Source organism: Gallus gallus, chromosome 8, assembly GCF_016699485.2.
Source record: "Gallus gallus isolate bGalGal1 chromosome 8, bGalGal1.mat.broiler.GRCg7b, whole genome shotgun sequence".
Classification (NCBI taxonomy): Eukaryota; Metazoa; Chordata; class Aves; order Galliformes; family Phasianidae; genus Gallus; species Gallus gallus.
The window spans coordinates 21,627,908-21,640,844 of record NC_052539.1 but is presented as its reverse complement, the minus strand read 5'-3'; the positions used below and the strand labels follow the sequence as shown (position 1 = coordinate 21,640,844).

Sequence of the window (12,937 nt, the reverse complement as noted above, 5' to 3'; positions counted from 1 at the left end):
TTAAGCACACAATTTCCAGCACTGCCGCTGTGAAAATATAAGAATAAATTGGACAAATCTATACAAGCAAGAAAAGATACCAATTCCACAGGCATTAGCCTGATCTTATCTAGTGCCAAACAGGGTCTTCAGGATTTCAGTTTTGATGGGGAAAGCTGAACTTCTAGACATGCCCATGTGTATGTATGCATGCCAGATGTATGAAGTGCACATATATACACACACACACACACACAACACTACTATATGAAAAATACCCCCTATGACAGAGAACTGTAAGCCAAGCACTTCTATTAAGCCACAGAACAAAGTTTATTGTATCTTCTCAAATTCTTTGTACAGTTTTGCTGCTAAATGGGCATGACACATTGGCATACTACCTTTAATCTTCATTTCAATCTTAACTCTGACTTGAAAGAATTGGTAACAATTAATGGCATCTTAAATAAATAAAATGACAAATAGCCTTCGCACAGACACATTACAATCCACTCCAAATTCAATATTGCTGAAACATTATTTCTTAAAAAACAAAGTGAACAAAACAAAACCAACTTTGCTATAAGGGTTTTGCTTCCTTCAGCACTTAAATACACAAAGTATACAATGAGAGAAAAGCAGTACACCGTTCTCAGCAGAATCTGCAAGAGCCAGTAACTTAGAAAGAAAACTTATTCAATCTCTAAGTAGATTAAAGAATCCTGCTTGAAGTCTTCTTCAAAAAAACCTTGATTTTAACCTTCACATTAAAACAGTTCCACTGGATCCCATCCTATGTCAGCATACTTATAGAATAAGATTTACATCCCATGATTTATTTATCTAAGGGAAAATCCGTCAAGCAAAAGCATTAGCCTCCCACACTCACAGCAGTAGTCATGGTCCATATATTCTGCAGTAGTAAACAGGTATTTGTGCTCAGTACTCTGCTAGAATTACCACCGAACCAGAAAAGATACTGTAGTTTACCCTTTGTTTCTGTATTTCTCTTACCCAGTCCAACAGCCTCGAGAACCTCAGTAAAATGAGAGTTCATGCACGTACAAATCTGCCAGCAGAGAGCAGATCACAGCATGAGAACCAACACATCTGATTCTCATTAGAAGGTAGGCTAAATTTAAAGCTTCCTTTAAATAGAGAGTAATCAATAAAGAAAAGCTGAACCCCAACGTTTCCAAGCTGTAATTGGCAACACCCATTAGCATCTCATAAACCAATTACAGTGTCAGTTAATGCAGCAAGACAAATTCTATCACTAAAATCAGTTAAAACACCCATCCTCAAGTCTTCTGGGGCTTTCTTCAGTGAAAGCTTAGGGCGTGCAAGGAATGCATGGTCGGGCCCCCACAGACCTGTGCATACTAGTCTGATGGGAGGTGGGGGGGTTACTTTAAACAAAAGGCAGGATTACACATCTGTACAAACATTTAAAACACTGCTTGTTTCAGCTAGCTACCTGCTTCTCCCAAATATAATGGCATCTGACTGCACTAATTCAAGAGAATGTGATAAAGCAGGATCAAATCTGTTTAAGGGAACAGAGCTTCCTTCTGCAAGATACCTTCCTTGTTGCTGGCCACATCGTAACAAAAGTGCAATAATTTATAATCTTCTCAAACAAACAGTTATTAAAATTATACAATTTCAGGGAAACAAATTCACAAGTTTAACCATAAAAATATTTCCCCAGGTAATAAACCTTAAAGCATTCAGTGACACAGTATTGCAGTAATTATAATACAGAAAATCCCTTCTACTTGTTACAAAAGACAGAACTGTTAGAAGAGTTGGCTTACTGTACACTATTTAATAGTTTTGCACCTTGTGAAGGCCGTGCTCTAATTAAGAACAAAACTATCATTCAAAATAAATGAGTATGGAAATACTGACCTGACTTAAAAACGTACCCTCAGCATTTTGGAAATGAAGACAAGGCATAGCCCAGGGCCATGTCATCCAGGTAGTCAAGAATTTACAAGACAGTTTACACCCAGAATCGTGAGACAGCACCCCTTTCCAATGAGTACTTTGTATGTCTATTGCTGAACAGCATATTAAGTAGTTTTGTGAGAACTACAAAAGCAGATTCTCATACTAACTGCAGTTTTACCTACAGAATCCATGTTTGGGGATAACAGAGAACTTGGTGACAAAAATTACACTCTGAAGAAAAAAAAAATCCCAGTCTCTTCAATTTGGTCCAGGTATCCAAAAGACAAACAAGGGCAATGCTTAGTGCTGCTGCTTAATTGATCATGAAGAACAGGTGTATGGCAATAAGGAATAAGAAGGGCTGCCTGTGATAGGCACAGAACTGTGACAGAACAGTCTCTTGAGAGAGATGTTTTAACTATGATTTTGCTGTGTGAGCAACCAAACTTATACTAATGGAGAACCACAAAACTCGTAACTATAGCCACAAGAAAAGATTTCCTATTAAAAAAACAAAAACAAAGCATCCATTTTTAATTAACTGCTTTTCCAATTGTCATTTGATATGTGAAAAAAAAAAAACCCAACAAAAAACCCAACATAAAACAATTACAAAGTGTGGACTGCAGTAGCAGCTATTCAAGCAAGATTCAAGCACAAGTTTAAATGATCTTCCAAGCTGGAAATTAGCCTTCTTTGTCAAATATTTGTACAACTTTTTCAAAGACCTAAAAAGAAAGAGAAGATTATTAATTTTATGAAATGTTAGGTAAACAGTCACTTGAAATTAATCCAGAACACAATAATTGATAGCATTTAAAGATGGTTTTCTTAGAATTTCTACTGATTATTTAGTAGAACAATTTCAATCAGTTCTAGGAAATGGGGACTTAATATTAAGTATTTCAAAGTTCATTAAAGTGGAAAAAAAGCCAAGAACAACAAACTGTTACACAGAAACACTGAAAATCTGTTTAGTCCAGTTCACATTCAAGCAGAAATTCATTTCTTAGTCATACCCATCTCAATCGGTTCTTCAAGAGTCAAAATGAAAGTTCCATAACCTCCACCAGTAATGAACACCAGTAACAAACTGACTTCACTAGCCATACACACATCCAAGAAAGACACCATCAATAAATACACTGCTGCTGTTACCTCCATATTTTTGGCTTATATACTTACTTCATCAACTGATTTAGAGGCATCCACTCTTCTAACTTTTCCCATTCTCTCATATAAGTCTATTATAGGCCTAGTCGACTGCAGATATGTATGAATTCTAGGAGAAAGCAAAGGAGGAAAAAAACAGAAGCATTACATAATAGAATTGAAAGAAAAGAGATCTGAAAGTTTGGGATACAGTACCTCTTTTCCAGACTCTCCCGATTATCATCACTCCTGCCACTGCTCTTGCCTCTTTCAAGACAGCGACCAATGCATATCTACAGAAAAAGCATCAAAAGGATGATCACAACCAAGAACGTAACATGCTGTCTGAAAAGCAGGAACAAACAAGAAATGCTGAATTAATAGCGCATCTTTGAAAAAAATATAAATAGGCCTGATGCTCAAAATACTGTCCAGATTTGATGTTTGTAACCTGGAATTCACACAGAGTTAAATAGTGAAAACAAAAGAAAGATCAAGTTCTGTGGTGTGCAATTAAGTTAAAAAAAATAATCTATTTATCAGAAAATTAGACCAAAAAAAAGAAGAAAGATTAAGGTGTTGGGATCTTTTTGTATCAGTTTTTATCCCTCAAGGGCGCTGCCATATTTTAAAGGCAGCATATCATGGCATTTGTTAAAGGACTAATGTATCACTGTCAAAAAGTCCTTAAAATCTAATGACTTGCTGAGTAAAATGTTGATCACTGAGTACCTACATCACAGCTCACAACTATGAAAATTAAGATGTATGCTGTCACCACTTCAGAATTAAAGCAAACATTGATATTAAACTGATTTCTGACTGAACAAGTACTCTGAAATCCTTAAGAGTAAACATAGCAGCGTCTTCTGACAATGAATCAAATAAATGTTTGATATGCTTAAAGGTTTTATAAACTCTCCTTGAGAACGCAACTGTTTGAGTTGTTTCTTCAATGTAATTTGTTTGTACAAGATTATATGGAGTGTAATTATCCACTTGCTATTTCAAAAGCCTGTAGTTTCTCATCTGCAAAAACAGGCTGCCAAAAATCCCCGAGACTCACTGACCACATTTTATTTCTATTCCTCCCCCGGTCTATTAATACTGGAAGATTCACTACCCAACAGTTTTATTGTTCTTCTTGAATGACTCTCACAATACAGCAAGAAAGGAAGTTACAGCCTAACACACTTCATTACCTCATTGTCGCAATCAAAAAAGAGAACAAAAGAAACATCCGCCTTTCCATCCATAGTCTTATTCCAGCCTTGAAGATTATCTTCGTTTCTGGGAAAGCCATCAATCAAGAACTTGTTCTTCTGGGAATTTGCAGCCATTGTTTGATCCATAGCCTGATAAGAGAATTCAAATCAAAACCTCCTGCACAGGCAACTATTTATCAATTCCTTAATCACCTCCGAAGTATTCATATATTAAATTAAGAAGCATTTGTCATAGAACTATTGCAGATGTACAACGTATTTTTTTGTTTCATCTTCAACACGTTCTAATTACTGCACTGATGTGGCAATGGAGCTTCCTTTCAAACTGACTATCCTATTTCATTAAGCTTAACATCTTTTAAAGCCCAACTTTAAAACTTTATACTCTACAGTATTATGTAACAGCACATTGCAGTACCAGATGTCAAACAGTCCCTGGTCTAGAGTGAATGACAATGAAAAGGACTCCAAAGAAGTTCAGCTGAATGAGCAAAAGAAGCCTTTTCCATCTCAGAAGAGATATTCTGATTATTTTCCTGGACATCTAATAAAGATAAAGATTGGAACTTTTCCTTCCACAGGAACATTAGCAGGTGCTCTTCTCCTCTCCTTCACCTGACTATCCTGATAAAACAGAGGGGTAATAGGGACAGTTCTTCCAAAATACTGCCGCTGCTTCGTGGCTCAGTCTGCAAGAGTGAACCAGCAAGGAAACAGCCCTTTCCTTACCCTCTTCAACAAGCTGATGGTTATTTCAACTGGTACGATTTCCCCCTCCTTAATGTAGTTCTCAATGAGTTCTCCATATTGTGAGCCTGGCCTTTTCCGTTCGTCTCGAAGGAGGTCGCCAGCAGAAAGGTGCGTGTAGCCGTACTTCTGAAAAGTGCAAAAGAAACAGGCACAGATACCCTTGAATTAGTACACATGCAAACTTACATCAGTCAACACTATCAGCCACATTTATCTTTGTATTACGACAGGAAAATACAGGAAATAGCAGCTTGCTGGTGACAGATGTATTCCATCTTCAGGATGCACAGAAAGCACAATGAGAGATTCCTGGGCAGAATGGTCAGCAGGGCCTTGGGCAGACATTCGTGTCCTGTTTCCAAAGGTAGCACTGTCACATTTGGAAATATGACGGTCTCAAAGTCCCCAGGGTGTTTCTTGCAATGTTGCATTGTACAATGAGACGTTTAACAAACTCCAGACTCTCTCTGAGCTCCACCCCCATCCTACACAAATTTACTGCTTAGTTTCTTCACTTGCTAAATCATGACTTGATCTATTGACTAATAACCACCAAAACATTTTAACACCACGCGCTGCAAAAAAGCAGAGATCAGGTCCAAGTCTATTGATTTGGGATCAGCATGCAGGAGAACATCAAACACCACGAGCCTCTTCCTTCACCTCAAAGAAAAGCTGAGAGCTTTGCTAATGCGAAACGCTGGTGAAAGTTGTTATAGTTGAATTTCTCAGGCATGTACAATCATAAATAGAAAACCAGTGCAAAGCTACAGATGCGTTGCTGTAAAAAACACAGATGTGTTGTTATAAGGGAAAATTCAGAGCACAAAACAACCCTTTGCTCGGCTCATTTAGTACCACCAGAAAACTAACCAAGCACACTCCCTGGGCAAGTATACTACATAAAAACAAGCATAAAGACATCTCCTTGATGAATACTTAAACTAAACTGGCAATAAAACAGCTAAGCTAGCCATACACCGCAAACAGAGTACACCTATACACATTTGTCCTAAAGTTTTCACACAAAACAAAAGCAGCAGCAAATTGCTTCAGGGTTATCAGCTTGGCTGCAGCAGCTTCCAAAGCAAATTTCAAAGACAGTGCCTGAACAGGATAATCAATGTGACTAAATGCACGTTAAGGCTGTGAACTTGGGATTTACAAACTTGGTGACTGGACTAAGTACAACAGAAATATTACACAACCCACTAAGTGGCTTTAGAAACATTTCAGTTGCTTTCCAATTTCACCCACAAAAGCGTGGAAAGTTTGTTCTGCATAGTCATAATTTAAGAAGGGATATAATTACCTAAATCTCCAAAATGCTACACATCTGGAAAGAAAAGGAAACAAGATTTTGCTTTAAGTAACTGTGAAGAAAAACCTCCGCTGCCATCCCCTGTAAGCTCAGTGTACTCCTGCTTTCATGTGCACTGCGTTTGGATATGCTTATTTAACTACAAATCTGCATATTAACTATGGACTACAGACACTGTAAACCAGAGTAAATCTTTTCTCTTAAGCAGGAAACCTTACTTTGCCGAATCCTAAATTAACACGGACTTCTCTGTACAGTTAAAGAACGATGATATTTTTAACATTAAGTTCCTACTCAGAAGAAAACAGGAGGAAAATATAATCCCTTCTGTTTTAGAGGATTACCAACCCATTTGATTTTCTCTGGCATGTCCCTTCTCATGCAGAAAAAGGAAGTGGAGTCAGGCAATTTTTGGAATTTTCTGTCATTTGCAACAGCAAGCGGGATTATTTCTTAAGGGCTGAACAGGGAAGTAAAAGAGAGAAGTGCTGCAGAGCGCTGTTGTATAAATGGAGTTGCTTTAGATAATAGTAAATTGTCTTCCAGAGTAACCTTCAGAATGTATTAACCAGGCAGTAAGATAAACAAACTTCTCCTTCAGTGGCAAAACATCTATTTGTTAACTGCATGGAACGCGGGAGCCAAAGACAACATGTCAGCTTAAACAACACCAACAGCACAGACAGAGGCTGGACTGCTGCTCCACACACAGCAGGCTTCAGAGATGTGGTGCTCACGCTGCTCTCGCCAGTCTGAATCAAGCCACGTGTCCAGGACACAACGTCTTCTTTCATCTCAGGCAGGACAAACCCTCAGCAAGCATCCAGAGCTGGACCAAATCTCTGCCTCCCCAAGAGCTTGCAAAAGAGATTGCAATGTTCCTGCACAACAGCTGGGGCAAGGCACTCACGTCTTACAAGTCTGCACTGTGCCAGCACAACTTCCACAAGCGCCAAGTACAGCTTGCAACAAGCTCCATCCTGGGGATTACAGCAACCACTGCCTAAGCCTTCTCCTCACAATCAGAAAGGGATGGTTGTAGCTTTCAAATAATGAAAAAGCAGTTTCTTCAGTTCTCAAGAATGCATATATGTTAGATTCATGATGTTAGCAGAGGGCTGAAAAGACAACTTTAATGAGAAAATAGCTTAAACCAAAGAATTCAAAATACTTGGATATCAAGCACCTAAAATCTGAACAGATTTCTAGATTGGAGGACAGAAAAGAAAACATTCCAAGATATATTTCATAGATTAGTTTTCCACTATGATAGCTGACAGGCATGTTCTTCTATGACAAAACACTAAATCAGTATGCAGCTACTAAACAAGCTATTTTCATTGTTTCCAAAAGCGTTTTTATATTCGGGGAACCATAATCCAGTCTCTTACAAAAATTAGTTGTCAACAAAAGACAAAATCTCATCTATCTTCAGCACCAGTGCAGACACCTTCCTCCTTCGCTTTCAAAGGTCTCTATGGAGTAGAAAGGCAAGTCTAAGTCTCCGACAATCCCACCTGAGAGATTTTCCTTAGAACAGCATCTAGTAGTGCTCTGTAAAACAGAGGAAACCACAGCTTGCTTGTTCTTTATACAAAGACCTGGAAAAGACCATCCCCACTCAGCAGGGCAAACTTGGACTGTCAGCCAGGACTTGCAACTTCTGCTCCATAGACAGAGCAAGCTTTACTTACTGTAAATACAATAAATAGATTAATATCAACTGCAGATGAGAACAGATGAGTCATATCTATGCCACTCCTGAATAGGGCAGAGTTCACTCTAGCAACTTTCTCCATGCAGCAGGACAGGATCAGCTGCTGCTGGGACTCCTCCCGCTGCCAGCCTGCTCAGGGCACAGGAGTTTCTTCCCCAACACAGCAGTATCTGGAGTCTGAAACCTCCCCGAGTGAGCAGAAGCTAAGAAAAAGCAAAGAGCAAAACAAACTACCGCTCTGACCTTGAATCCTATCTTGGCTTATCATTGTTAATCCGAAAAATGAAAGTCAAAGGGCTAAACAAACACAATACAAACGTTTATTGCCCCAGTTCCGGATTGTCATACCTTAAGCAATCTTACTAAACAACCACAGTTTGCTATATTTTCTCAGGTATGCTCTTGGAGAACTGGTTAAAATAAAAATAGAACCTTGGAAAGCACGCAGCCCTCTTTTTTTTTTTTTTTAAATCTAAAAATGTTTTGTCTGTGCCATCGACATGTGGAAAGAGAAATTTAGAGCATAAATCATATCGCAATAGCAGCCCTCCTGTCCGCTTGTTCCAGCCAAAAGCTATTTTCCCAGTTAGAGATATGCTCGTGCCTCTGGGGAAAAACAAAACACAAGGCAAAATAAAACAACATAAACCCACACCACATTAACAAAACAAAACACACAAAGGAGATCCCACTGACAGCGCCTCCGGAAAGAGGGGGCAAACAGAACGCCCCAGTGCTGCAGGAATGCTGAGCTCAATGAGACGGTTGAGAAAGGCCAAAATTCAATGCCTAGAGAGGAAGCCTGCATTCTATGAAATGGAAGCATATAGAGAATAAATCTTTAGAGGAGAAAAAACAGATTTAAACAATCAAAACAGCTCCAAAGTTCAGGAATAAGAACTCACATTCCAGCAAACAATGATGAGAACTTCACAGCTAACTGGGCTACTAATACTTGGCACTCTTGGAAGAGATTTGAGAAACTGAGTTTAAAGCAAATAACTTATAAAATGTTCTCATTGCAAGAAAGTTAATGCTGTCTCTCAACAGACTTCCAGAAGACAATTAACACGATAGCAAAAGCTAAATCTACTGCTGCTTCCAGAGGAGTGTTCCTGAAACAAAGAGTTCTTCCCAAAGTTCTCTTCTCCCTAGAGAACCTCCTTATTGTATATCCCAAAACAACTTCATACCTTTCTCTACTTGGATACCAACTGACACTCTTACAGAAGGAGAAGGCTCAGTGTCCCACTTGGTGGGATTCGTTTTGGAATGCAGCACAAGCATCCAGCCCAGGCCTGTGGTGGAGACTGAATACATTTTGTGTGCACAGAGGATGTCGTGCATACCCCAAACCTCCACAGTCACTTTGAAACAAAGCCAAAAGAAACCAAACCACCCAACAACAAACAGAAAAAAAATAGAAAAAAAAAATAACCCTATCAGTTGAAACCTTGCTTGGAATAAAGACTAAAAACTTAGCTATCATGTTCCTCCCCCCCCCCCCCCCCATCCCAGTAGAGCTTTGTGTTTCAGTTAAAGTTTGTAAAGCTTTAAACTTTAACTCAACAAAAGCATTTTTTTTCTGTGCAGATTTGAGGAATGAGGTATTTTTTCCTTGACTGTACCATAAATGTTTTTGTGAGGCAAAGTTCAGAAATCAGCAATAAAACACATTCATTTTGTCTCGTACATACACAGTAATCTCACCATCACAAAAGATATGACCTTCCAGCACTTCATGGTGCTTATCTCAAGCACCTGCATTCAGATGCCATCTGAACTACCTTGTCAGATACTGCACCACACCCAACAAGCTATGCACCAGCTTCAGGTGACATCAGAAGCACCCTTACTGTGGGAGGTTGCAGGAGCTCATCTGCAGAATGGGGAGAGAACAAAAACTTGAGGGAATTCCGCTTAATCTCTTCATAAATAGGAAGAATTGGTCTAGAGCAGCATTCCTACTGCATTTACATTTCTGTGACAACACCGTGCACATACAGAATATGTGTGTGTTCTCTCCCTATTAGCAGAAAGCAGGCTGGTTCAGCTGTCTCTTTAAACCTTAACTGCAAAGATAATGTAACCTCATCGCTTACCTGTTGCTCCCTTTTGTACACTGTGTCAGTGGCCATTCCCACTTGTTACTGCAAATTCTGCCCTTACATCACTTCTCCACTTTGGTCCAAATATGACAGGAACACATCCCTAGGTGGGGCTCCACAAGCTGAGATTTAGCTTTGTGGGTGCAATCTGTATTTCCCAAGCACTATGACTGATGCCATTTCCTTTCTCCGGCAACATAAAACAGTCAGCAAAACAATTATGACACTTTTTTGAGAAACTTATCCTGGGTAGTACACAGGCATGATGGTGATGGGCTGATGGTAGGACTAGATGATCATAGTGGTCTTTTCCAACCTTATCAATTTTGATTCCGATATGACTTCTGCTCCACTGTTACTGTTGTTTTTGAATAAGACCACTTGAAGCTAAAATTAAACAAGATCTCACCTTAGCAAAGCAAGCCTCCTGCATGTCACGTGCTCTGTCCCAGATCTCCAGAATGTACAGCAACTGAGAAGTATTTATAACACATACTGACTTTTTGTTGAGCACAAACTTCAGATTTAGAGCAAGATACGGGATCAGATTCATTCCTAATGTAAACTAATATTAATCAGTCCGTTTATACAGCAAGGATGAATGAGGTTTATTATGACTCAGTCACGGCTCCTTTTCTCTGTGGCAAGCTGCCAACAGGGTCTAAAATCCAAACGAAACTATACTTTCAACCTGAAAACAGCATTGATTGTACAAAGGCTGTTCAACTGCCTGCATCAGGGCTCTCAGAGGGACTGTGAGGACCAGGCCAAAGGTGTGCACGTAGAAAAGCTGTTGCTCAACAGCACCTCAACTGCATTTCATCCACGTGTCCATGCTTGTGCTCTTTTTAAGATTTTTCACCAGGTTCACCCCAGCCCAGGCCTCCTCAGACCCTCTCTCTCAAAAAACAAAGCCAGCGACTCCTGCACAGGATGTCAGGAGCTTCTTCTCATGCAGTGAATGGGATGTGCAGGGTTAGAGCAAGTCTGCATTTATTAGCTTTTGGACTTCTGTTGCTAGCCTCAAAAAGAAAATAAACACAGTATGAATAAAGTGAATTTTCTGTTTCCATTTTTAGCTGCAGTTCCAGTTTGAGTAGAAATGACTCATTTGAATCCTTCCTATCAACACGGTCTTTACCAAATCATATTAACCTATAAAGCCAAAGGCATTTATACTTCTAAACACATGGCAACAGCCACATGAGGCATTTCAGCCCTGAGGCTCCACTCATGGTTTGGCAAAAGCCTTTAATGACAGCCTACAAAAACTCCCTACAGTTTAAGCTCATTTGTTTGCTATGTACCAGGGACAGAATTTGACCTTACCAAAAAGGCTTTACAAACGCTATGAGCCTTTCATCCCACCACTTAATGGAAGGAATAAGCCGGTTTGAATAACAGTCTATAATTTGAGGTTAAAGCCTTTCAGAACTCTGCATAACGGCATTTTTCAGTGCAGATCACATTCACATAACCGAGTTACTCCATGCAGAGGACAGGGATGTAACAGCAGAGGGAACCTGCAGCATTAGAACTAGGACACGCATGACTGTGCCAGGCACTGGGGCTTTGTGCCTTGCTTGGTTTCTTCCTTCCATTAATAGATTCAGAAGCACGGGCACTGCTGTAGCTCTGTCATTTCTTTCAGCGTGGGTTTGGACAAACCTCGAGCCTTTGCAGATCTCAATGAGAAAAAGAACGTACTGCTGCCCAGGGGAAAAAACAAACATACAAATCCAACATAGATGTGTTCGAAAGCACTCAGGCATTAAATGCTTCTGTAATTACCCACTGATAATGGGGACTGCTGTACAATTACTGCTGGGTTTGTTTTTTAAGAGGACAGTGCCCGAACGCAATATGCACCTTCCTGTCTTTGGTATTCGTTCGACCTCACAGGGTTGTCAAAACCTATTTGGAAAACTGAAAATGGGTAAAATACAGCAGGAAGCCTCATCCTACGCCATCAGATGGAAAGCGAGAGCAGCAGTAACCTTATGGAACACGTTTTGACCTCTACCACGGCACAAAGCAGCCCCCGTTCAGAAGGTGCAGGGCTGGCAGCAGCACAAGAACCACCTCCCTGCCACGTCGCGCTGCCAGATGCACAGGGCGCAGCCCTCGAGCCCTGCGAGCCGCAGCGTTGCCACCCACCGCCACCCAGCGCCGCGGCCTTTCGGCTCGGCCCCAGGCGGCGCAGGCAGCCACCTTCCCCTCGCTTCTGGGGGCGGCCGGGGCCGGACCCAGCGGCAGCCTACAACCCCCAGCGTGCCCCGCGGCAGCGCCTGCAGAGCGCCCCGTAGCCCAGCCCTGGGGCATGCTGGGATATGTAGTCCCTCAAAAACCCCCCTCCCCCCCCCCTTCCCAGTGCAGTGCCCGCTCCACCGCCCTCACCTCCACGATGCGAGCGCACTGCGTCCCTTTACCCGCCCCGGGCCCGCCGAGGACGAAGACAACGACGGGCTTCATGAGGAGCAGGAGGCGGCGGCGGAGCAGCAGCAGGACAGCGGTGGGCGCCGAGGCCGGGACCGGTGATGGGGCTGAAGCAGAGCCGCCGCCAACCGCTGAGGTGTCCCCGCCGGCGGAAAGTGCTTCCGGGTCCCCGTCGGCGCGCGCCGGGCGGGAGGGGCGGGGCACGTGCACGCGGAGCCGGCAGCCGCTCGGCCGTTGGGCAGCGCCCCGCGCTGTGTGCCGCTCTCTCCTTACAACTCAGCGTGCAGCACGGACC

General features: G+C 41.5%; 1 protein-coding gene across 5 annotated transcripts; it reads right to left on the bottom strand.

Annotated features, from left to right (window-relative positions):
- Positions 1-293: 293 nt before the first annotated feature.
- On the bottom strand, positions 294-12,792 carry CMPK1 (cytidine/uridine monophosphate kinase 1). Of its 5 annotated transcripts, none has more exon segments than NM_001031564.2 (6): positions 294-2,660; positions 3,118-3,214; positions 3,301-3,377; positions 4,287-4,439; positions 5,040-5,186; positions 12,604-12,792. In NM_001031564.2, coding segments are annotated over 6 exon segments (591 nt in total). In that variant the 5' UTR covers positions 12,679-12,792; the 3' UTR covers positions 294-2,618.
- Between the last annotated feature and the right edge of the window lie 145 nt (positions 12,793-12,937).